This window comes from Durio zibethinus, chromosome 18, assembly GCF_047325235.1.
Source record: "Durio zibethinus cultivar Kanyao isolate XHJ-2024 chromosome 18, ASM4732523v1, whole genome shotgun sequence".
Classification (NCBI taxonomy): Eukaryota; Viridiplantae; Streptophyta; class Magnoliopsida; order Malvales; family Malvaceae; genus Durio; species Durio zibethinus.
Window position 1 is genome coordinate 22,502,533 of NC_143179.1, and position 23,941 is coordinate 22,526,473.

General features: G+C 34.3%; 2 protein-coding genes, 4 long non-coding RNA genes, 1 other non-coding gene and 1 pseudogene across 13 annotated transcripts; 5 read left to right on the forward strand and 3 right to left on the reverse strand.

Annotated features, from left to right (window-relative positions):
* The first annotated feature begins 303 nt into the window (after positions 1 to 303).
* Positions 304 to 375, forward strand: TRNAQ-CUG (transfer RNA glutamine (anticodon CUG)). The gene has a single exon. It is a non-coding gene; the product is annotated as a tRNA-Gln (tRNA).
* Positions 376 to 4,379: 4,004 nt separating this feature from the next.
* LOC149513889 (uncharacterized) lies at positions 4,380 to 5,263 on the reverse strand. The gene is made up of 3 exons (XR_016330071.1): positions 5,137 to 5,263; positions 4,790 to 5,031; positions 4,380 to 4,653 (listed from the first exon to the last, which is right to left on the reverse strand). It is a non-coding gene; the product is annotated as an uncharacterized LOC149513889 (long non-coding RNA).
* A 232-nt stretch (positions 5,264 to 5,495) lies between these two features.
* Positions 5,496 to 8,368, forward strand: LOC111300784 (uncharacterized). 4 transcript variants are annotated; one of them, XM_089747992.1, is made up of 9 exons: positions 5,496 to 5,651; positions 6,006 to 6,077; positions 6,386 to 6,460; positions 6,747 to 6,833; positions 7,036 to 7,105; positions 7,183 to 7,274; positions 7,501 to 7,542; positions 7,623 to 7,703; positions 8,007 to 8,363. In XM_089747992.1, the coding sequence occupies exons 1-9, from the start codon at positions 5,625 to 5,627 to the stop codon at positions 8,106 to 8,108; spliced, it is 648 nt and encodes a 215-aa protein (XP_089604118.1). In that variant the 5' UTR covers positions 5,496 to 5,624; the 3' UTR covers positions 8,109 to 8,363. The 4 variants fall into 4 exon arrangements, with proteins under 4 accessions (XP_089604118.1, XP_089604119.1, XP_089604120.1 ...); XM_089747993.1 differs by lacking the exon at positions 7,501 to 7,542 and having other exon boundaries at positions 7,596 to 7,703; positions 8,007 to 8,368; XM_089747994.1 differs by lacking the exon at positions 7,501 to 7,542 and having other exon boundaries at positions 8,007 to 8,368.
* A 136-nt stretch (positions 8,369 to 8,504) lies between these two features.
* On the reverse strand, positions 8,505 to 20,812 carry LOC149513890 (uncharacterized). The gene is made up of 4 exons (XR_016330067.1): positions 20,623 to 20,812; positions 19,691 to 20,517; positions 18,725 to 19,331; positions 8,505 to 8,707 (listed from the first exon to the last, which is right to left on the reverse strand). It is a non-coding gene; the product is annotated as an uncharacterized LOC149513890 (long non-coding RNA).
* Positions 10,861 to 13,675, forward strand: LOC111300047 (uncharacterized; annotated as a pseudogene). Its single transcript, XR_016330066.1, has 9 exons — positions 10,861 to 10,989; positions 11,325 to 11,396; positions 11,566 to 11,640; positions 11,928 to 12,014; positions 12,290 to 12,359; positions 12,437 to 12,537; positions 12,750 to 12,791; positions 12,892 to 12,972; positions 13,286 to 13,675. The product of XR_016330066.1 is annotated as an uncharacterized LOC111300047 (transcript).
* On the reverse strand, positions 14,563 to 15,432 carry LOC111301074 (uncharacterized). 3 transcript variants are annotated; one of them, XR_016330070.1, is made up of 3 exons: positions 15,331 to 15,432; positions 15,013 to 15,218; positions 14,563 to 14,877 (listed from the first exon to the last, which is right to left on the reverse strand). It is a non-coding gene; the product is annotated as an uncharacterized LOC111301074 (long non-coding RNA). The 3 variants fall into 3 exon arrangements; XR_016330069.1 differs by having other exon boundaries at positions 15,013 to 15,214; positions 15,331 to 15,371; XR_016330068.1 differs by lacking the exon at positions 15,331 to 15,432 and having other exon boundaries at positions 15,013 to 15,317.
* Positions 16,218 to 18,731, forward strand: LOC111300046 (uncharacterized; the record flags this gene model as incomplete). Its single annotated transcript, XM_089747731.1, is given in 10 exon segments — positions 16,218 to 16,292; positions 16,462 to 16,497; positions 16,499 to 16,537; positions 16,596 to 16,688; positions 16,825 to 16,911; positions 17,131 to 17,197; positions 17,275 to 17,366; positions 17,529 to 17,570; positions 17,671 to 17,751; positions 18,043 to 18,731. Coding segments are annotated over 10 exon segments (714 nt in total), but the record flags the coding sequence as incomplete, so codon positions are not given.
* Positions 20,813 to 21,024: 212 nt separating the features above from the next.
* On the forward strand, positions 21,025 to 23,907 carry LOC149513891 (uncharacterized). Its single transcript, XR_016330073.1, has 3 exons — positions 21,025 to 21,130; positions 21,485 to 21,936; positions 22,215 to 23,907. It is a non-coding gene; the product is annotated as an uncharacterized LOC149513891 (long non-coding RNA).
* The last annotated feature ends 34 nt before the right edge of the window (positions 23,908 to 23,941 follow it).

The following is a 23,941-nucleotide window of genomic DNA, read 5'->3' on the forward strand; positions in this document are numbered from 1 at the left end:
CAACCTATGACGTCACGTACAGGCCGCGCTGGCAAGCCAATATGCCCACCGCCGATCACCAATGCATCCCATTTCGTCTACTTTAGTGCTTGGGTGGCGGCCGTAGAGCTGCCGTTAAAGCCTCTCCGCCATATTTCCGAACCGCCGGTTAAAAAAAATTTCAGTAGAAACTTTTTTAAGGTTGACGTGGGACGCTTGCGCACTTCTTGAAAGCGATAACTGTAAACTACTATCTTATCGTCTCTACGATTTTGCCTCTGTAAATCCAATTAGAAGAATTATTGGGAGCTTTCTAGCAACTGAGGTCCCATGGTCTAGTGGTCAGGACATTGGACTCTGAATCCAGTAACCCGAGTTCAAATCTCGGTGGGACCTTATCATTTTCCCTCTTTTTCTCTTGAAAGGAGCTTTGCCATTTTCTGATTAAACCAGGATCAGAAAGAAGTTGACACCACCGTCTAGCTTTAACCAAATTAAGTAAAGGACAAAGAAAAGAAAAGTGGGGTAAAAGTGGCATACATTAGGAGTCAAATTTGGTTGTTAGAGATTGATTATATGCATGTTTTATGGCTTACAATAAAAGATGCTGACATGATAGACATGAGATTCATAGTCTTATCTTCCTCAACAATCAGCCTTGTAGTTTCAAAGTTTTTCTTTGGATAAGGCCAACATGCAACTCTTTCACGGAGTATTGAAATCAATGTTCACTGAATTTAGTCAATGAAAAAGCAGAACAACTTGACAGGAAAAAAAGATTAATATCTACATCCCTATGTATAACGATCTGGAACTTCATTGTTTGGCTGGCACCGTGATTCATCTCTGTCTAGCTCTTTGCAGTAATGATTTCTGATTGTTTGGAGATCAAACTGCAAAATTAGCAGTAATGATTAAGATAAAAATGAATGTTTGTATCTATATGCAATTCCAATTCACTAGGTAAAGGCTTGTTTGCACATTGGTGAGTGACTAGTATTATTGGGAAGCTGCAAGAATTTCAGTTCTCCATTACTTTTTGACCATTTTGCTTCTTGTATCCCTCATGATAAAAGAAACTACTAGGAAACCACTAGAAAGTAATCCCCAAGAGTTGGTATTGAAAGAGCCATATGTAGGAAAGAGTTGAGAATTTTTCCATAACTTCTTCCTGTTAAGTTTCTTGGGTATTTCTAGTATTCTCTACTACAAAGTTCCAAGCTTGCTCTCACAGCTTTCACCAGCTTTTTTTTCCTCCACATTTTCCTATCATTTCCTTGAAGATTGGAGTGGTTTTTGAGTTTTGGTCATCTAACCTATATATTTATAACATGTCAGTGCTCAGTAGGTTCATTTCTTTCAAGCATGTCAACTGCATTATCTATTTAAGAAATCCAACTTGCTAATAAATTATCACAACATCGTACTTATAATTGATAAACTATACCTGAATTGAAGAAACTTGAAAATGAAAAAATTGACCATCCTTGGAATATTGATCCCAAATTCCCACTCTTTCCCTCTCACTTCAAATTGTGGATGATGAATTATCATATAATATATGCTATAAAATTGTATTTGGTAACTAGCATCAACCTATCAAGCCTTGTTTCCGGATCATTCAGTGCCCAAATGGAGTTTTCTTTGCTCATTGAGTCTTCTATCTTGAATCACAGTGTGTGCTTATCTGCCATATAATTTTATGCCTTTGGATTTCCCTTCCATTTTTCTTCTTCTTCAATCAGATTAGCACTGATCAAGGCTTTGGTCATCAGCAACTGGATTATCCTTTTTCTGGTAACAAAATGGGATCTAGCCAATGTTCTTCCTCTTCCTACAACTTAAATTGAACGCCTGAGCAGAACAAATTGTTTGAGAATACTCTGGCAATATACGATAAGGATATTCCTGATCGATGGCAAAATAGCCAAGCTTGTTGGTGGTAAAGAGGCAGTATGAAATCCTCTTAGGTGACATCAAGCGCATTGAATCATGCAAAGTACCCCTTCCTAAGTATAGAAGAATGGAGGAAGCAGCAGGATTAATGACATTAACAATGAAGAGGAGAGGTAACATATTCATATTTCCATTTACCTGTTCCAAAATTGTCATAAATTCAAAGTTGTTAGATGCATCAATTTGCTTGTGGGAAAAGGGCAGTGCATCATTGGAGTGATGAAGCATCATTTCAAGTTTTCCTGCCACAGGAATGAAATTCAATATGTGGAGTTAATCTTAGATTTTAATCTGGTCTGCACTTCAAACATGCTTCTCTTTATCCATTGTTCATTCTGATTAGTAACAGTTTCATCACTTACATATTGTGATTCATTCCAATTGACAAGTTAAAATCAAACTTTTTTTAAACAAATCTTATCAAATTTTGTAGCACTAGATTTATCAGTTAATCTTGTGCCAATTTTTGTTTTTATTATTTTTTAAAAATTCTACAAAACCAAGTATCTAAAGCTTTAGGGTACAATGATTGATGTTGTTAGAAATAATGATTCAAATCTTATAAGAAATTTATTTGAGATTCATTAGATATAACTTCATTAATAAGAAGATTTAAAAGAAAAAAATTATAAGAAAAAGTGAATTCTTGATAAATAAGTTATTATACTTATAAATAATTAGAATCTCTAGGTATTAAAATTTTTTTTAAGAGAATTGTAAAGTTTTATTGGGTAGAACTAAAGCAGATTGAAAAAGTTCTTGTAGGTATATGTGTTTGAGTAAACTAAAAGAGAATGAAATGATTCACATAAATATGGTGACCCATTTCTGCTTGTTTGAATTGAAAATGCTTCATCGTATTAGAGAATAATGAGAGGTCCATAGGTATTATTTGGTTTGGTATTAAGTGTTAATGATTTTTTTTATTTATGATTTTTCATAACTAGTAAATTTTTTCTCATCCATGGACATAAGGTGTAGACTGATTAAGTTGAATCATCTAAAATTATTATTTTTTATGTAATTGATTGATAATTTAATTTTACTTCCATTGACTTAAATGTTTATTAAATTGAGATTTTTTGCATAACAATTAGAAATAGAGTTGTCGCAATCTTGACAACTATTACTAGAGCCATGTTCAAAACTTATGGAAAAGATTCCTAACAACTGTTATCAAGCAAGGTTTTAGATATGAGAAGATGCAAGTCTAAAGGAATTTAAATCAAGAAAAGAGTTTAAGTTCATATTTTGAGATTTGATTTACATGTAATGTGGAGATATAAGAGATGATTGTTATGAGATTTACATTTTAAGTGTAACCAAACATGTTTAGTATGAAAATTAATAATTTAATGAAATTTTTATTAATGTGAAAATTATTAAGAATAATGACTCAAATCATATTATTACTTTATGGATAAAAAGATTTGTAAAGAAAAAAATTATAAAGGGAAAAGATTCATAATAGACAAGTTATTATACTTATAAATTATTGAAGTCTCTGTAGGATTAAGCATGAATAAAATATATAAAAGATTTATAAATTTTATTAGGTAGACATCTCATATTATAAGAAAAGATTGAAAATTTTTTTATAGGCGGATATGTTTGAGTATACTAAAAGAGAATAAAAAAATCTACATAAGTATGATGAATCACACGAGTATATGCTTATTTAAGTTAAAAATATTTAATAAAATTAAAAAAAAAAATGAAAAGATCAATGGGTATTAGTTTGTTTTGTATTAAGTATTAATTAATTATTTGTTTGTAATTTTTTATAATTAATTCATATTTTTTTTTATTCATGAGTGTAAGCTGATTTGATTAAAATACGTTAAATTATTATTTTTTATATAGTTAATTGATTATTTTATTTTACTTTCGTTAGTTTATATATTTATTTGATTGAAAAATTTTACCTAATAATTAAAATTAAAATCATTGTAACCTTAACAATTGATATCAAAACTATTTCTCAATCTTGTAGATCGAATTTCTAACAAATCCAACAGATGAGGCTGCCATTTATCTTCCTTTACATTCTTTGTTGTCCTTTTTCTTTCTTTTTATGTAATGTTCTTATCTACCGACCCCAATGTGGACTGCGATAAATGATAAATCTGACTCACTTTTTTCTTTTTTTCATTTTATGTCATACAACTGATTTTATTTGTTCCTTTTCCCACTAATCTTTCTCACATAGTCAAGAAATCTGTCCTACGCCCTAAAATTAACCTCAAAGTTACATTTCAGCGCGGAAGAGAGAAGAAAGAGAATTATAATTTTGGCTGCAAATAAGAAGAAAGAAACAAAATCATAGTTAAAAATTAACAATTAACTTTAAAATTAATTTAATTAATTTATACAATCATCATTTATTCTTAAAAAAATGATATTCAATCCATCAAATTTAATATTCAAATATCAATACAACGTTAAAAAAAATTGGTAATTCTTACTGCAATGCCTAAGAAATAAGGGGAAAAAACCCAGATAATTAACAGTTCCCTGAAAAACTGTTGCACCTAACTTTCAAATCCCAAATAATAAAGCATGGGAAAGATTTTCCTAGCTATTACGAGAAAGGGACAGGGAAACTCCCAGGTTTATTGTGGCCAGATATAATCTTTCTTCTGAAAAGAGAAAATACTTTTATCATTGCAAATTTATCATTCGCAATTCCAGTCGTCCCATCTGTCAATCATCTGTTTCCTACCAAAAATAATTAAGCCATTAATCAGAACAACACGTAAATAACTAAAGAATCTCTTTTTTTTTTTTTTTTTTTTCACTTCATGTTGTTAAGCAAACAAAACAAAAATCAATAATGCTTGTAATAATTACGTACCTTTTGTAAATTTTCCTTGAAACAATCTCTGTGTTTATCAATGTCAATGGGAGCATGAATAAACTCACCGAAATCCACTTATTATTATTAATGATATTATGATAATTATTTTTATTAGCCACGGGCCCTCCATTCTCAGATTTCCACCTGAGACTTAAAGAAGTCGAACCTGGAGCAAATTCAGATTCAGCGGTTTGAGTTTCAGCTTCGTTTTTCTTGGTTCCCATCAGTCTGGCTAGAACCTGAACAAGGAAGACATCAAAATTATAACAATTACTCTAGCAAACGAAGGGAAATTAGTCTAAAGCAAAAGACCGTAAAAAGTTGATGTAGAAACAGGGTAAAACCTTAACAAAAAGGCAAACCCAAATCAACTTGAAAAATGCTGAACCAAGTGAGGTAATTGAGATATAAAGCAAATTCTAGCTAGCGCGGCAAGAACAGTGCTTGGAAAAGAAGATAAAGAAGAGTTACAAAACGACAACGAGAAATTTACGACTTTACCATAGACTAAATTAAACGTTGTCGTTTAGTAGTTTCACCTAATGCCTTCCAATTTCGACGTGACTGAAACGACAGCGTGCAGTAGATATAGTCGCGATTCTGAAAGTAGAGTTTTTAGGTAATTTTGGAAGACAGCCTTTGCTCGCGCGGCAAACCCTTATTGGTTGACATCCTCTAAAGAAGGAATTAAAAGAACCGTAGCAAGTGAACTGTGGAAGATACGAAGCGTTTGGAGACTAGGAAGTGTGTAGTTTTTACTTTTCAGGCACAGCTTATCCAAGCAGTATCCCTAAGAAAGCGGAGCTTGTAAGAGAGTGAGAGAGAAAGAGAAATGGCTGCTGGAGAATCATCTTTTAAGGTTCGTTTCACTGTTAAACCTTCAATTAACCTCAAAAGCTTTATAAAAATTTAAACTGAAAATGGCAAACACCCTTTATTAAGAGGCATTTTCTTGGCTGTTCAAGCGTAACTTAAATGAAAAAGAACACTTGGTTTTTCACGGAATGAAAAGATGATGCTTTTTTCAATGGAACAGAGCTCAACCTTAAAGTTTATGATAAAATTTTTTAGCTTTGAAATTGTTTTGCATTGTTTTTATTAGAAATTTCGAAGGGAGCAAGAGAGACCACCTCACTTGCTCCTTCATACTCTTGACATGAATCAATTTTTGTTTCTTCATAATCAATTGCTATGATATTTGATTTGATGCCAGATAATATTGGGTTCTTCATCAATGGCTCGGCAACGAATCCTAGCTGAAATGGGTTATGAGTTTACAATCATGGTATTTTGTTAAAGCTACTGGCTGGTGTGTGTGTGTGTGTCTGTATATATGTGTGGCTTGGCTTTAAAAAGGGAAAAAATTATCAAAAAGAATTGCCATACTTAAACTAGTCAGCCCTGATTCTAACTAAAGGACAAAAGTTGGTTTTTCAAGTATGATTTGAAAAAAAAAAAGGGTTTTCTGGATTGGAAAATTCTTTTGAAGTTGGCTTAAAATTGAGCTTTTAAGCATGATTTTTTTTTTGAACGTTTGGATTTTCTCTAGTGAAGAATTCTATTGGAAGAAATTTAACTAAATATGTGATTTAGACTGCAGATATAGATGAGAAAAGTATTAGAAAAGAAAAGCCAGAAGAATTGGTGATGGCTCTTGCTGAGGCAAAGGTATGACCTCTTTTGCTTTGTTGTACCTTTTGTAATTACTCTCAGTTATCTCACAAAGCGCACTGTTGTTAATTCTTTACTATTTCATTTTCACATGAACAATATTTAATTCGAACCTGCAATGTAGAGCTTCAGCAGCTTTTCGCTAGAGGTCTTGATTTGTGACTTGACTTTGTAGGATAGAAAATAAATCAATGGCTTACATCAGTACACGAGGAATCTCTTCATTTCATTAAGCAGTTTTGTCCTTTTGATGGCTTCTGAGTTTCAATTTCATTTTTCCTAGGCAACTGCCATCATGTCAAGGCTCCAGAACACTGGTAGTATGCTAGAGAAAGATGCTCACACGACCTTGTTAATTACTGCAGATACGGTAATTACCAAGAATCATCACTAAAAAGCGAAACAAAACGAGTTTAATTGATAAAGATGGCGTTTATTAGAACTTATGTTGGTTACTATAATTATTTTTGGCCTGCCTTGTATAAAATATGTCACAGGTATCACCATTTGCTGGTTTTTTTCTTGGTTGTCCATGGAAATTATATAAGGTTTTTTCTTACCTGTATGTGTAGGTGGTCGTCTATAAAGGGATGATCAGAGAAAAACCATGCAGCGAGGAAGAAGCGAGGGAATTTATCAAAGGTTTGTTTAATGTGCTTCAATGTGATGTCTTCCAACTACAAGAATTAGATGTATTTAAATGTTACCTATGGTTGCAGGATATTCTGGGGCCAATGCAGCAGTGGTAGGATCTGTTCTTGTGACTAACCTTAGAACAGGAGCAAGCAAAGGTGGATGGGAAGGTGCAGAGGTAATACTTATTTCCAGATATATTTAGCTTCTGCTTTTGGTGAAGAGCAATAATGAATTGTATTCTAATCTTTACTTCTTTTTTTTTTCCTTTTTCTTTAGTTTGCTTTTCCGAATAAATTCTTGTCAATAGAAGCGTTTTCAACCTGGAAACTGGATCCATTCTACCTTTATTTAAGTCAGTTTTAATCAGTCCCAAGAGAATAAGATTAGTTATTGTGCTACAGGTATACTTCCATGACATACCAGAGGAGGCCATTGATAGCCTGGTAAAATTTGTATACATATGTAATCACTTGGATTTTTTTTCTCTTGATTCTAGCCTTTCCTGATGGCGAGCTGTTCTCAGATTGATGAAGGAATCCCATTCAAGGTTGCTGGAGGTCTGATGCTAGAACACCCTCTAACTTTGCCATTTGTTGAGGCAGTGGTGAGCTTGTTTTTCTTGCTACTTTCTCCCATTATTTTTCAACTTGTTTTTTCTTTTGTTTCTTTCCCCTGCACTATAAACAGAGCTGACTGACTTTAAACCCCCCAAATTGGCTGGTCCTTACCTTCATTGGCACCTATATTCCCAGATTTTGGTTTATGTAGTTTTATTGGAGGTTAGGATCCATCCCAACATTGTTAGTGGTCTGTCTGTTCCACCAAGGACCTGGCCAATATGAGAGAGTATTTGGCACTTGCCTCTCAAGAATTGCTCTGACATAGCATATGTTTGAGTGTTTTGCAGATAGGGGCAACTGATACTGTGATGGGACTATCTAAATCTCTCACAGAAAAACTTATACAGGAAGCTCTTTGTCAACAAGTTTCCTTTCCGAATGTGAGCTGAGGATAAATTTCGTGAACAAGCGACTTTTTGAACCCATGCGGAATTTATTGGCTTGAATCTCCATCCAAATAGACTGCATATAGCTAGGCCCTTTCTAATTTTCTTTTTCCTTATGCAGATGGAACAATCATTTTGTTTGATTTTCACCTCTCTCAAGATTAAACATTTTGTTAATAGTTGTTTGTTAACATACATTAGTACCAAAAAAAAAATGAAAGGAAATGTAAAACTCTGTAGAAATGAAATCCCAATAAAATTTGAAATTTAATTCATTTCATACATATAATTATCATAACAATCAATAAATCTAAAATTCGAATGCAAATCCTTGTAATCTTCATTTTTATTTGCCAAAAAAAAAAAAATCCAATATGCTTGAGCTCAACTGAAGTGACCTAGAAATAAAATTTGAAACTTATTTATGTCAGCATTTTTTGGGTAAAAAAAAATCATCAGCCTAAGGCCCAACAATATAATGCCGCTAGAAAAATGTTTTGGCAGGAGGATTGAATAAATGGGAGGGCAGTTGTTAGAAAACCCTAAACTAAAAGGTCATCTTCAGACACCAATAGCCGAGGTTTCATGGCCGTAGCAGAGACCTCGAATATTTGTCTGCCTGAAACAGGAAAACGATGATCTGATAACAAACTTGGCATCTCAGAAAGCGATTGCTGTATTTTTCTCTCAGCTCTTTGCTCGCTATGATGACTACAATTCTACTTGTCTTTCTTCTCTATAGAAAACAACCGTTTTGTAGAGAAACCGGCTTTCAGCTTACAAATCACTCACCAGAGTTTTTGTCTATAACCTAGAGTCATCGTAATTTTAACAACTGATATCAAAACTATGTTCGAAACTTGTAGATCGGATTTCAAACAAATGCGACAGAAGAGACAGCCATTTATCTTCCTTTACATTCTTTGTTGTCCTTTTTCTTCCTTTTTGATGTAATGTTCTTACCTACCAACCCCGTATATGGACACTATGATAAATGATAAATCTGACTATCACCTTCTTCTTTTTTTTAATGTCATACAACTGATTTAATTTGTTGCTTTTCACACTAAATAAGAAGCATTTTCCCAACACACTAATCCTTCTCATCTAATGTAGAAGTCAAGAAATTTGTACTACCCTCCATTGCCTTTAAATTAACCTCAAAGTTACAGTTCAGCAGGCAAGACAGACGAAAGAGAATTATAATTTTGGCTGTAGATGGAATGAATAGAACAAAATCATAGATAAAAAAGAGATAATTGAATTTAAAATTAACTCAGTTGATTTATGCATGAGATGAGATTCAATCCGACAATTCTTTTTCTTTATTCTCAAATTCCAGCCTTTTTGTAAAAAAAAAAAAGAGTAATTCTTACTGCAATGCCTAAGAAAAAAGGGGAAAAAACCCAGTTATTTAACAGTTCCCTGAAAAACTGTTGCACCCAACTTTCAAAGTCCCAAAGAATAAAGCATGGGAAAGATTTTCGATTTTCCAGCTATTATTAGAAAGGAACAGGGAGAACTCCCAGGTATATTGCGGCCAGATATAATCTTTCTTCCGAAAAGAGAAAATACTTTTATCATTGCAAATTTATCATTTGCAATTCCAGTCGTCCCATCTGTCAATCACCTGTTTTCCACCAAAATAATTAATTAATCAGAACAACACGTAAACAACAAAAGAATCTCTTTTTTTTTTCCCCTTCATGTTGTTAAGCAAAGAAAACAAAAATCAATAATGCTTGTAATAATTACGTCCCTTCTGTAAATTTTCCTTGAAACAATCACCGTGTTCATCTATGGGAGCATCAACAAAAAACTCACTGAAATCCACTTAATTACGTGAAGGGTTGAAATATGAGAATAGAGGGTTCGTGGCTAATAATAATAATAATAATAATATCTTCCACCAAAATAATTAAGCCGTTAATCAGAACAACACGTAAATAAGAAAAGAATCTCTTTTTTTTTTTTTTTTCCCACTTCATGTTGTTAAGCAAAGAAAACAAAAATAAAAAATGCTTGTAATAATTACGTACCATTTGTAAATTTTACTTGAAACAATCACTGTATTTATTAATGGGAGCATCAATAAAAAACTCACTGAAATCCACTTACTATTATTATTATTATTAGCCACAACCATCCCTTCTCAGATTTCAACCTTGACGTAAAGAAGTCGAACCTGGAGCAGATTCAGATTATGCGGTTTGAGTTTCAGCTCGGTTTTTCTGGGATCCCATCCGCTTGGCTACAACCTAAACAAGGAAGACATCAAATTTATAACAATTACTCAAGCAAAAGAAGGGAAATTAGTCTTAAGCAAAAGACTGAAAAGTTGATGTAGAAACGGGGTAAAACCTTAACAAAACAGCAAACCCAAATCAACTTGAAAAATGCTGAACCAAATGAGAGAATTGAGATATAAATACTACATTCCAGGGAAAAGAAAATCCTAGCTTGCGCGGCAAGAACAGTGCTTGGGAAAGAAGCTGAAGAAGCGTTACAAAACGATAACGAGAAATTTACCACTTTACCATAGACTAAACTAAACGTTGTCGTTTAGTATGTTCAACAATTGCCTTCCTTTTCTGACGTGACCGGAACGACAGCGTACGGTAGATATGGTCTCGATTCCAGAAGAAGAGTTTTTTGGTAATTTGGTAGACAGCCTTTGCTCGCGCGGCTAATCCTTATTGCTTGCCTTCCTCTAAAGACGGAATTAAATGAACCGTAGCAAACGAACTGTGGGAGATACGGAGTGTTTGGAGACTTGGAAGCGTGTAGTTTTCACATTTTAGGCACAGCTTATCCAAGCAGCATCCCTAAGAAAGCGGAGCTTGTAAGAGAGAGAGCAATGGCTGCTGGAGAATCATCTTTTAAGGTTCTTTTCACTGTTTAACATTCAATTCAATTTAAACTGAAAATGGCAAACACCCTTTCTTTCCAAGGAATTTCTTGGCTGTTCAATCAAAACTTAAATGAAAAAATACGCTTGGTTTTTTAGGGAATGAAAAGTTTATGCTTTTTCAATGTACCAGAGCTCAACACTAAAGTTTGTGACAATTTTTTAGCATTGAAATTGGTTTGCATTGTTTTTGTTTGAAAATTTAAAGGGAGCAAGAGAGAGACCACCTGCCTGGCTCCTCCATACTCTTGACATGAATTAATTTTTGTTTCTTCACAATCAATTATAATGACATTTTGATTTGATGACAGATAATATTGGGTTCTTCATCAATGGCTCGGCAACGAATCCTAGCTGAAATGGGTTATGAGTTTACAATCATGGTATTTTGTTAAAGCTACTGGCTGATATATGTACATCACTTCCAAAGGGGCTTTGAAATTGAGCTTTTAAACATGATTTTTTTTTTAAAACGTTTGGGAAGGAAAAGTATCTGGATTTTCTCTAGGGAAGAATTCTATTGGAAGAAATTTAACTAAATATGTGATTTAGACTGCAGATATAGATGAGAAAAGTATTACAAAAGAAAAGCCAGAAGAATTGGTGACAGCTCTTGCTGAGGCAAAGGTCTGACCTCTTTTGCTTTGTTGTACCTATTGTAATTACTCTCAGTTATCTCACCAAGTGCACTGTTGTTCATGTTTACTATTTCATTTTCACGTTAGCAATATTTTATTCGAACTTGCAATGTAAAGCTTCAGCAGCTTTTCACTAGAGGTCTTGATTTGTGATTTGACTTTATGGTATAGAACCTAAATCAATGGTTTACATCAGTAACCGAGGTATCTCTTCTTTTCATTCAGCAGTTTTTGTCCTTTTGATGGCTTCTGAGTTTTCAATTTCTTTTTTCCCAGGCAGCTGCCATCATTTCAAGGCTCCAGAACACTGGTAGTATGCTAGAGAAAGATGCTCACACGACCTTGTTAATTACTGCAGATACGGTATTCTTCAATGCCTTGTCGTTCTATAGTTGAAGGATCTTTTTTTTTTTTTTTTTAATTTAGCTAACAAGTGCACCAAGAATCATCACTGAAAAGCATTTATATCTCAGCCCTGAAAAAAAAGAAGTTTAATTGATAAAGGTAGCGTTTATTAGAACTTATGTTGGTTTTTGGCCTGCCCTGTATAAAATATGTCACAGGTGTCACCAGTTGCTGGCCTTTTTCTTGGTTGTCCATGGAAATTATACAAGGTTATTTCTTGCCTGTATATGTAGGTGGTTGTCTATAAAGGGATGATCAGAGAAAAACCATGTGGCGAGGAAGAAGCGCAGGAATTTATCAAAGGTTTGTTTAATGTGCTTCAATATGATGTCTTCAAACTACAAGAATTAGATGTATTTAAATGTTACCTATGCTTGCAGGATATTCTGGAGGCAATGCAGCAGTGGTAGGATCTGTTCTTGTGACTAACCTTAGAACAGGAGCAAGCAAAGGCGGATGGGAAGGTGCAGAGGGACTACTTGTTTCCAGATATATTTAGCTTCTGCTTTTGGTGAAGAGCAACGATGAATTGTAATCTAATCTTTACTTTTTTTCCTTTTTCTTTAGTTTTCTTTTCTGAATAAACTCCTGTTAATAGAAGCATTTTCTAATTGGAAACTGGATCCATTCTACCTTTCTTTAAGTCAGTCTCTAATCAGTCCCGAGAGAATAAGATTAGTTATTGTGCTACAGGCATACTTCCATGATATACCAGAGGAGGTCATTGATAGCCTGGTAAAATTTGTATACAAACGTAATCACTTGGATTTTTTTTTCTCTTGAGCTATTCTTTTTCACCCAATTCAAGTCTTTCTTGATGGCAAGCTTTTATCAGATTGATGAAGGAATCCCATTCAAGGTTGCTGGAGGTCTGATGCTAGAACACCCTCTAACGTTGCCATTTGTTGAGGCAGTGGTGAGCTTGTTTTTCTTAATTCTTTCTCCCATTGTTGTTCAACAATTTCTTATTTGTTTCTTTCCCCTGCAATATAAACATGGCTAACTGACTTTAAACCCCCCAAATTGTCTGGTTCTTAACTTCATTTTCAACATTATGGGGCACCTATATTCCCAGATTTTGGTTTATGTAGTTTTATTGGAGGTTAGGATCCATCCCAACATTGTTAGTGGTCTGTCTGCTCCATCAAGGACCTGGCCAATATGAGAAAGTATTTGGCACTTTCCTTTCATGAATTCCTCTGACATAGCATATGTTGAGTGTTTTGCAGAAAGGGGCAACTGATACTGTGATGGGACCATCTAAATCTCTCACAGAAAAACTTTGTACAGGAAGCTCTATTTCAACAAGGTTCACCACCTGGCGTTCTAAATGTGAGCTGATGACAAATTTCGTGAACAAGCGACTTTTTGAACCCAAGAGGAATTTATGGACTTGAATGCCCATCCAAATAGACTGCATACGGCTATGCCCTTTCTAACGAAAATTTTTTTTCGTATGCAGACGGAACAATCATTTTGTTTGATTTTCAATTTCACCTCTTCAAGATTAAACATATGAACTTGTTCATAGTTGTTTGTTAACATACATTAGCACCAAAAAAAAAAAAATGGAAGGAAATGTAAAACTCTGTTGTAGAAATGAAATGAAATTTAATTTATTCGATTTGTGTAATTATTTTTAAAAAAAATTGAAAAAATCATGGGATGCGGCCCAACAACCTAATGTTGTAGAAAAATATTTAGGCCCAGGAGGATTGAATAAATAGGAGGGCAGTTGAGAACCCTAAACTAAAAGGTCATCTTCAGACACCAATAGCCGGGGTTTCTTGGCCGTAGTAGAGAACTCGAATATGTTTCTGCCTGAAACAGGAAACAGATGATCTGATAACAAACTCGGCATCTCAGAAAGCAGTTTTTGTATTTGTCTATCAGCTTTTTGCTCGCTATGATGCCTACAATTCTACTTGTCTTTCCTCTCTATAGAAAACAACCGGCTGTAGAGAAACCATCTTTCAGCATACAAATGATTTGCCAGAGTTTTTGTCTAAAAACTAGAAGCACAGCTGTTGTAATCTTAACAACTGATATCAAAACTATATTGAAAACTTGTAGATCGGATTTCTAACAAATGCAACAGTAGAGGCTTGCATTTATCTTCCTTTACATTCTTTCTTGTCCTTTTTCTGCCTTTTTGATGTAATGTTCTCACCAACCAACCCCTATGTGGACACCATGAAAAATGATAAATCTGATTGTCCCTTTTTCTTTTTTTATGTCATACAACTGATTTTATTTGTTCCTTTTCCCACTAAGTAAGAAGCATTTTCCCAGCATACCAATCTTTCTCATCGAAATAGATAGTCAAGAAATCTGTACCACACCCTAAAATTAACCTCAAAGTTACAGTTCAGCGAAGAAGAGAGGAGAAAGAGAATTATAATTTTGGCTGTAAATAAGAAGAATGAAACAAAATCATAGTTCAAAAAAAGATATAATTGAATTTAAAATTAATTCAATTAATTTATAGGATCATTATTTTTTTAAAAAATGACATTCAATTTACAAATTTAAGATTTAAATATCAATTCTATACGTAAAAAAAATTGTAATTCTAACTACAATGCCTAAGAAATACCGGGGGAAAAAACCCAGTTATTTAACAGTTCCTGAAAAACTGTTGCACTTAACTTTCAAATCCCAAATAATAAAGCATGGGAAAGATTTCCTATTTTCTAGCTATTATGAGAAAGCGACAGTGAGAACTCCCAGTTTTATTGCGGCCAGATATAATCTTTCTTCTGAAAAGAGAAAATACTTTTATCATATGCCATTCCGGTCGTCCCATCTGTCAATCAAATCACTTGTTTTCCACCAAAATAATTAAGCCATTAATCAGAACAACACGTAAATAACAAAAGAATCTCCTTTTTTTTTTTTCCACTTTATGTGGTTAGCAAAGAAAACAAAAATAAAAACGCTTGTAACAATTACGTACCTTCTGTAAATTTTCCTTGAAACAATCACCGTGTTCATCAATGGGAGCATCAATAGAAAAACTCACTGAAATCCACTTATTATTATTAGCCACGAACCATCCCTTCTCAGATTTCAAGCCTTGACGTAAAGAAGTCGAACCTGGAGCAGATTCAAATTCTGCGGTTTGAGTTTCAGCTCGGTTTTTCTGGCATCCCATCAGCCTGGCTAGAACCAAAACAATGAAGACATCAAAGTTATAACAATTACACAAGCAAACGAAGGGAAATTAGTATAAAGCTAAAGACTGTGAAAAGTTGATGTAGAAACAGGGTAAAACCTTAACAGAAAAGCAAACCCATATCAATGCGAAAAATGCTGAACCAAGTGAGAGAATTGAGATATAAATACTCCATTCAAGGGAAAAGCAAACACTAGCTTGCACGGCAAGAACAGTGCTCGGAATGGAAGATGAAAAAAGCGTTACAAAACGATAGCGAGAAATTTACTACTTTACCGTAGACTAAACTAATCGTTGTCGTTTAGTAGTTTCACCTAATACCTTCCTTTTTCGACGTGACTGGAACGACAGCGTACAGTAGATATGGTCTCGATTCCAGAAGAAGAGTTTTTAGGTAATTTGGTAGACAGCCTCTGCTCGCGCGGCTAATCCTTATTGGTTGACTTCCTCTAAAGAAGGAATTAAATGAACCGTAGCAACTAACTGTGGGAGATACGGAGTGTTTGGTGACTTGGAAGAGTGTAGTTTTCACTTTTCAGGCACAGCTTATCCGAGCAGCATCCTAAGAAATCGGAGCTTGTAAGAGAGTGAGAGAGAGAAATGGCTGCTGGAGAATCATCTTTTAAGGTTCGTTTCATTGTTTAACCTTCAATTCACCTCAAAAGCTTTATTAAAATTTAAACTGAAAATGGCAAACACCCTTGTTTCTAGACATTTTCTTGGCTGTTCAATCAAAACTTAAATGAAAAAAAAAAAAAAAAAACTTGGTTATTTAGGGAATGAAAAGTTGATGCTTTTTCAATGTAACAGAGCTCAACCTTAAAGTTTGTGACAATTTTTTAGCTTTGAAATTGGTTTGCATTGTTTTTATTTGAAAATTTAAAGGGAGCAAGAGAAAGACCACCTCCCTGGCTCCTCCATACTCTTGACATGAATTAATTTTTGTTTCTTCACAATCAATTACTATGATAATTTTGATTTGATGACGGATAATATTGGGTTCTTCATCAATGGCTCGGCAACGAATCCTAGCTGAAATGGGTTATGAGTTTACAATCATGGTATTTTGTTACAGCTACTGGCTGATATATGTACATCACTTCCAAAGGGGCTTTGAAATTGAGCTTTTAAACATGATTTTTTTTTTTAAACGTTTGGGAAGGAAAAGTATTTGGATTTTCTCTAGTGAAGAATTCTATTGGAAGAAATTTAAATAAATATGTAATTTAGACTGCAGATATAGATGAGAAAAGTATTAGAAAAGAAAAAGCCCGAATAATTGGTGACGGATCTTGCTGAGGCGAAGGTATGATCTCTTTTGCTTTGTTGTACCTATTGTAATTACTCTCAGTTATCTCACAAAGCGCACCGTTGCTCATGCTTTACTATTTCATTTTCACGTGAGTAATGTTTTATTCGAACTTGCAAGCTGGAGCTTCAGCAGCTTTTCACTAGAGGTCTTGATATGTGATTTGACTTGATGGGATAGAACCTAAATCAATGGTTTACATCAGTACACGCGGATTCCCTTCATTTCATTCAGCATTTTTTGTTTTTTTGATGGCTTCTGAGTTGTAATTTCTTTTTTCCTAGGCAGCTGCCATCACGCCAAGGCTCCAGAACGCTAGTAGTACGCTAGAGAAAGATGCTCACACGACCTTGTTAATAACTGCAGATACGGTAATTTCCAAGAATCATCACTGAAAAGTATTCATATCTCAGCCGTGAGAAAAAAAAGAGTTTAATCGATAAAGATGGCGTTTATTAGAACTTATGTTGGTTACTATAATTATTTTTGGCCTGCACTGTATAAAATATGTCACAGGTATCACCATTTGGTGGTTTTTTCTTGGTTGTCCATAGAAATTATATAAGGTTATTTCTTCCCTGTATGTGTAGGTGGTTGTCTATAAAGGGATGATCAGAGAACCATGCGGTGAGGAAGAAGCGCGGGAATTTATCAAAGGTTTGTTTAATGTGCTTCAATGTGATGTCTTCAAACTGCAAGAATTAGATGTAATTAAATGTTACCTATGGTTGCAGGGTATTCTGGGGCCAATGCGGCAGTGGTAGGATCTGTTCTTGTGACCAACCTTAGAACAGGAGCACGCAAAGGTGGATGGGAAAGTGCAGAGGTACTACTTATTTCCAGATATATTTAGCTTCTGATTTTGGTGAAGAGCAATGATGAATTGTCAATAGAAGCATTTTCTAATTGGAAACTGGATCCATTCCACCTTTGTTTAAGTCAGTTTCTAATCGGTCCCAAGAGAATAGGATCATTTATTGTGCTACAGGTATACTTCCATGAAATACCAGAGGAGGTCATTGATAACCTGGTAAAATTTGTATACAAATGTAATCGCTTGATGTTTTTTTTTTCTTGAGCTATTTTTTTTCACCTGATTGAAGTCTTTCTTGATGGCAAGCTGTTCTCAGATTGATGAAGGAATCCCATTCAAGGTTGCTGGAGGTCTGATGCTAGAACACCCTCTAACTTTACCGTTTGTTGAGGCAGTGGTGAGCTTTTTCTTTTTTTTTTTTAATTCTTTCTCCCATTATCGTTCAACATGATTTTTTTTTTTTGTTTCTTTCCCCTGCACGATAGACATGGCTTACTGACTTTAAACCCCACAAATTGTCCGCAAAATAGTTTTATTGGATGTTAGGATGCACCTCAACATTGTTAGTGGTCTGTCTGCTCCATCAAGGGCTGTAAATGACCTAGGTTATCTGTTCAAGATGAGAGAGTATTTGGCACTTGCCTTGCATGAATTCCTCTGACATAGCATATGTTTGAGTGTTTTGCAGATAGGGGCAACTGATACTGTGATGGGACTATCTAAATCTCTCACAGAAAAACTTATACAGGAAGCTTTATGTCGACAAGTTTCCTTTCCGAATTTGAGCTGAGGATAAATTTCGTGAACAAGCGACTTTTTGAACCCATGCGGAATTAATTGGCTTGAATCTCCATCCAAATAGACTGCATACAGCTAGGCCCTTGCTACTGAAAATTTTTTTTCCTTATGCAGATGGAACAATCATTTTGTTTGATTTTCACCTCTCTCAAGATTACAGTTTGTTAGTAGTTGTTTGTTGACAAACATTAGTACCAAAAAAAAATGAAAGGAAATGTAAAACTCGTAGAAATGAAATCCAATAAAATTCGAAATTTAATTTATTTAATTCATATAATTATTATAACAATCAATAAATAAAAAATCCGAATGCAAATCCTTATAATCTTTTTTTTTATTTGCCAAAAAAGAAAATGAAATCGAATATGCTTGAGCTCACCTGAAGTGACCTAGTTGTAAAATTTGAAGCTTATTTATGTCAGCATATTTTAGGGAAAAAAAAATCATCAGCCTAAGGCCCAACAATGTAATATCATTAGAAAAATTTTTTGGCAGGAGGATTAAATAGAAGGGAGGGCGTTGTTGGAAAACCCTAAACTTAAAGGTCATCTTCAGACGCCAGTAGCAGAGACCTTGAATATGTGTCTGCCTGAAACAGGAAAAAGATGATCTGATAACAAACCCGGCATCTCAGAAAGCAGTTGCTGTATTTTTCGATCTGCTCTTTGCTCGCTATGATGCCTACAATTCTACTTGTCTTTCCTCTGTACAGAAAACAACCGGTCTGTAGAGAAACCAGTTTTCAGCTTATAAATCACTTGCCAGAGTTTTTGTCTAAAAACAAGAATCAGATCTGTCGTAATCCGAACAACTGATATCAAATCTATGTTTGAAACCTGTAGGTCAGATTTCTAACAAATGCGACAGTAGAAGCAGCCATTTATCTTCCTTTACATTTTTTCTTGTCCTTTTTCTTCCTTTTTGATGTAATGTTCTTACCTACCGACCCCTATGTGCGCACTATGATAAATGATAAATCTGACTACCCTTTTTTTCTTTTATGTCATACAACTGATTTTGTTTGTTCCTTTTCCCACTAAGAAGCATTTTCCCAACATACAAATCTTCCTCATCTAATATAGATAGTCAAGAAATCTGTACTCCCCTCCATTGCCTTAAAATTAACTTCAAAGTTACAGTTCAGCAGGCAAGACAGGCGAAAGATAATTATAATTTTGCCTGTAGGCAGGAAGAATAGAACAAAATCATAATTCAAAAAAGAGATAATTGAATTTAAAATTATCTCAATTGATTTATGCAATCATCACTTACTGTTAAAAAAATAACATTCAATCCATAAAATTTAAAATTCAAATATCAATCCGACAATTCTCTTTCTTTAGTCTTAAATTTCAGTTTTTTCTTGTAAAAAAAAGAGTAATTCTTACTGCAATGCCTAAGAAATAAGGAGAAAAAAACCCAGTTATCTAACAGTTCCCTGAACAACTGTTGCACCTAACTTTCAAATCCCAAATAATAAATCATGGGAAAGATTTCCTATTTTCTAGCTATTATAAGAAAGGGACAGGGAGAGCTACCAGGTATACTAAGGCCGGATATAATCTTTCTTCTGGAAAATGAAAATACTTTTATCAGTGCAAATTTATCATTTGCAATTCCGGTCGTCCCATCTGTCAATCACCTGTTTTCCACCGAAATAATTAAGTCATTAATCAGAACAACACATAATTAACAAAAGAATCTCTTTTTTTCTTTCCCCTTCATGTTGTTAAGCAAAGAAAACAAAAATCAATAACGCTCGTAATAATTACGTCCCTTTTGTAAATTTTCCTTGCAATCACTGTGTTCATCAATGGGAGCATCAATAAAAAACTCACTGAAATCCACTTCTTTATGTCAAGGGTTGAAATGTGAGAAGAGATGGTTCATGGCTAATGATAATAATAATAATAATAATAATAACAAAGGGAGATTCTTTTGCTATTTACGTGTTGTTCTGATTAAAGGCTTAATTATTTTGGTGGAAGTTAATGATAATAATAATAATAATAATAATAATAATAATAATAAATCTTCCACCAAAATAATTAAGCTGTTAATCAGAACAACACGTAAATACTAATAGAATCTCCTTTTTTTTCCCACTTCATGTTGTTAAGCAAAGAAAACAAAAATAAAAAATGCTTGTAATAATTACTTACCTTTTGTAAATTTTCCTTGAAACAATGAGCATCAATAAAAAACTCACTGAAATCCACTTATTATTATTATTATTATTATTAGCCACAACCATCCCTTCTCAATTTCAACCTTGACATAAAGAAGTCGAACCTGGAGCAGATTCAGATTCTGCGGTATGAGTTACAGCTTGGTTTTTCTCGGACCCCATCAGCCTGGCTAGAACCTAAACAAGGAAGACATCAAAGTTATAACAATTACTCTAGCAAACGAAGGGAAATTAGTATAAAGCAAAAGACTGTGAAAAGTTGATGTAGAAACAGGGTAAAACCTTAACAGAAAAGCAAACCCAAATCAACTTGAAAAATGCTGAACCAAGTGAGAGAATTGAGATATAAATACTACATTCAAGGGAAAAGAAAATCCTAGCTTGCACGGCAAGAACAGTGCTTGGGAAAGAAGATGAAGAAGCGTTACAAAACGATAACGAGAAATTTACCACTTTACCATAGACTACACTAAACGTTGTCGTTTATTAGTTTCAACTAATGCCTTTCTTTTTTTATGTGATTGGAACGACATCGTACAGTAGATGTGGTCTCGATTCCACAAAGAAGAGTTTTTGGGTAATTTGGTAGACAGGCTTTGCTTGCGCGGCAAATCCTTATTGGTTGACTTCCTCTAAAGAAGGAATTAAATGATCCATGGAGATACGAAGTGTTTGGAGACTTGAAGCGTGTAGTTTTCACTTTTCAGGCACAGCTTATCCAAGCATCAACCCTAAGAAAGCGGAGCTTGTAAAAGAGAGAGAAATGGCAGCTGGAGAATCATCTTTTAAGGTTCGTTTCACTGTTTAACCTTCAATTCACCTGAAAAGCTTTATAAAAATTTAAACTGAAAATGGCAAACACCTTTGTTTCCAGGCATTTTCTTGGCTGTTCAATCAAAACTTAAATGAAAAAGAAAACTTGGTTTTTTATGGAATGAAAAGTTGAAGTTTTTTCAATGTAACAGAGCTCAACCTTAAAGTTTGTGACAATTTTTTAGCTTTGAAATTGGTTTGCATTGTTTTAATTTGAAAATTTAAAGGGAGCAAGAGAGAGACCACCTCCCTGGCTCCTCCATACTCTTGACATGAATTAGTTTTTGTTTCTTCACAGTCAATTACTATGATTTTTTTTATTTGATGACAGATAATATTGGGTTCTTCATCAATGGCTTGGCAACGAATCCTAGCTGAAATGAGTTATGAGCTTACGATCATGGTATTTTGTTACAGCTACGGGTTGCTGGTATATATATACATTGCTTCCGAAGGGGCTTTAAACGGGAAAGAAGAATTATCAAAAAGAATTGCCATACTTAAACTAGTCAGCCCTGATTCTAACTAAAGGACAAAAGTTGGGTTTTTCTAGTATGATTTAAAAAAAAAAATGGCTTTCTGGCCTGAAAATTTATTTTGAGGTTCGCTTAAAATTGAGCTTTCAAGCATGATTTTTTTAAACGTTTGGATTTTCTCTGGTAAAGAATTCTATTGGAAGAAATTTAACTAAATATGTGATTCAGACAGACTGCAGATATAGACGAGAAAAATATTAGAAAAGAAAAGCCAAAAGAATTGGTGACGGCTCTTGCTGAGGCAAAGGTATGACCTCCTTTGCTTTGTTGTACCTATTGTAATTACTCCCAGTTATCTCTTGTTCATGCTTTACCATTTCATTTTCACGTGAGCAATATTTTATTCGAACTTGCAATGTAGAGCTTCAGCAGCTTTTCACTAGAGGTCTTGATTTGTGATTTGACTTTATGGGATAGAACCTAAATCAATGGTTTACATCAGTAACCGAGGAATCTCTTCATTTCATTCAGCAGTTTTTGTCCTTTTGATGGCTTCTGAATTTTAATTTCTTTTTTCCTAGGCAGCTGTCATCATGTCAAGGCTCCAGAACACTGATGGTACGCTAGAGAAAGATGCTCCCACAACATTGTTAAGTACTTAAGATACGATATTCTTCATTGCGTTGTCGTTATATATTTGAAGGATCCTTCTTTTTTTAAAAAAAAAAAATTAGCTAAAAAGTGCACCAAGAATCATCACTGAGAAGCATTTATATCTCAGCCCTGAAAAAAGAAAAAAAAAGAGTTTAATGGATAAAGGTGGCGTTTATTAGGACTTATGTTGGTTTTTGGCCTATCCTGTATAAAATTTGTCACAGGTATCACCATTTGCTGGCATTTTTCTTGGTTGTCCATGGAAATTATACAAGGTTATTTCTTACCTGTATATGTAGGTGGTTGTCTATAAAGGGATGATCAGAGAAAAACCATGCAGCAAGGAAGAAGCGCTGGAATTTATCAAAGGTTTGTTTAATGTGCTTCAATGTGATGTCTTCAAACTACAAGAATTAGATGTATTTAAATTTTACCTATGGTTGCAAGATATTCTGGTGGCAATGCAGCAGTGGTAGGATCTGTTCTTGTGACTAACATTAGAACAGGAGCAAGCAAAGGTGGATGGGAAAGTGCAGAGGTAATACTTATTTCCAGATATATTTAGCTTCTGCTTTTGGTGAAGAGCAATGATGAATTGTCAATAGAAGCATTTTGTTTTTTGAATAAACTGTTGTCAATGGAAGCATTTTCTAATTGGAAACTGGATCCATTCTACCTTTCTTTAAGTCAATTTCTAATCAGTCCCAACAGAATAAGATTAGTTATTGTGCAACAGCTACACTTCCATGACATACCAGAGGAGTTCATTGATAGCCTGGTAAATTTTGTATACACGTGTAATCACTTGATTTTTTTTTTCTTGAGCTATTCTTTTTCACCCAATTCAAGCCTATCTTGATGGCGAGCTGTGCTCAGATTGGTGAAGGAATCCCATTCAAGGTTGCTGGAGGTCTGATGCTGGAACACCCTCTAACTTTGCCATTTGTTGAGGCAGTGGTGGGCTTGTTTTTTTTTATTGCTTTCTCCCATTATTGTTCAACATGTTTTTTTTTTTTTTTTTCTTTTTATTTCTTTCCCCTGCAATATAAGCATGGCTGACTGACTTTTAACCCCCCAAATTGGCTGCTCCTTACCTTCATTTTCAACATTCTGGTGCACCTATATTCCCAGATTTTGGTTTATGTAGTTTTATTGGAGGTTAGGATCCATCAAACATTGTTGGTGGTCTGTCTGCTCCATCAAGGACCTGGCCAAAATGAGAGAATATTTGGCACTTGCCTTTCATGAAGCCCTTTAACATGGCATATGTTTGAGTGTTTTGCAGATAGGGGCAACTGATACTGTGATGGACCATCTAAATCTCTCACAGAAAAACTTATATCAAAAGCTCTATTTCAACAAGGTTCACAACCTGCCGTTCCAAATGTGAGCTGATGATAAATTTCGTGAACAAGCGACTTTTTGAACCTGTTTTATGGGCTTGAATGTCCATCCAAATAGCCTGCATATGGCTAGGCCCTTTCTAATGAAAATTTTTCCTTATGCAGATGGAACAATCATTTGTTTGATTTTTAATTTTACTTCTTTCAAGATTAAGCATTATGTTCATAGTTGTTTGTTAACAAACAGTAGTGCAGACAAAAAACTGGAAGGCAATGTAACTCTGTTGTAGAAATAAAATCTAATAAAATTTGAAG

Excerpts from the sequence above, each read along its gene's own strand:
- LOC111300784 (XM_089747992.1), top strand. The coding sequence starts at position 5,625 with ATGGCTGCTGGAGAATCATCTTTTAAG. Across the intron at positions 5,652-6,005 it reads CTGGAGAATCATCTTTTAAG|ATAATATTGGGTTCTTCATC; the intron begins GTTCGTTTCACT and ends ATTTGATGCCAG. Across the intron at positions 7,275-7,500 it reads GTGGATGGGAAGGTGCAGAG|GTATACTTCCATGACATACC; the intron begins GTAATACTTATT and ends ATTGTGCTACAG.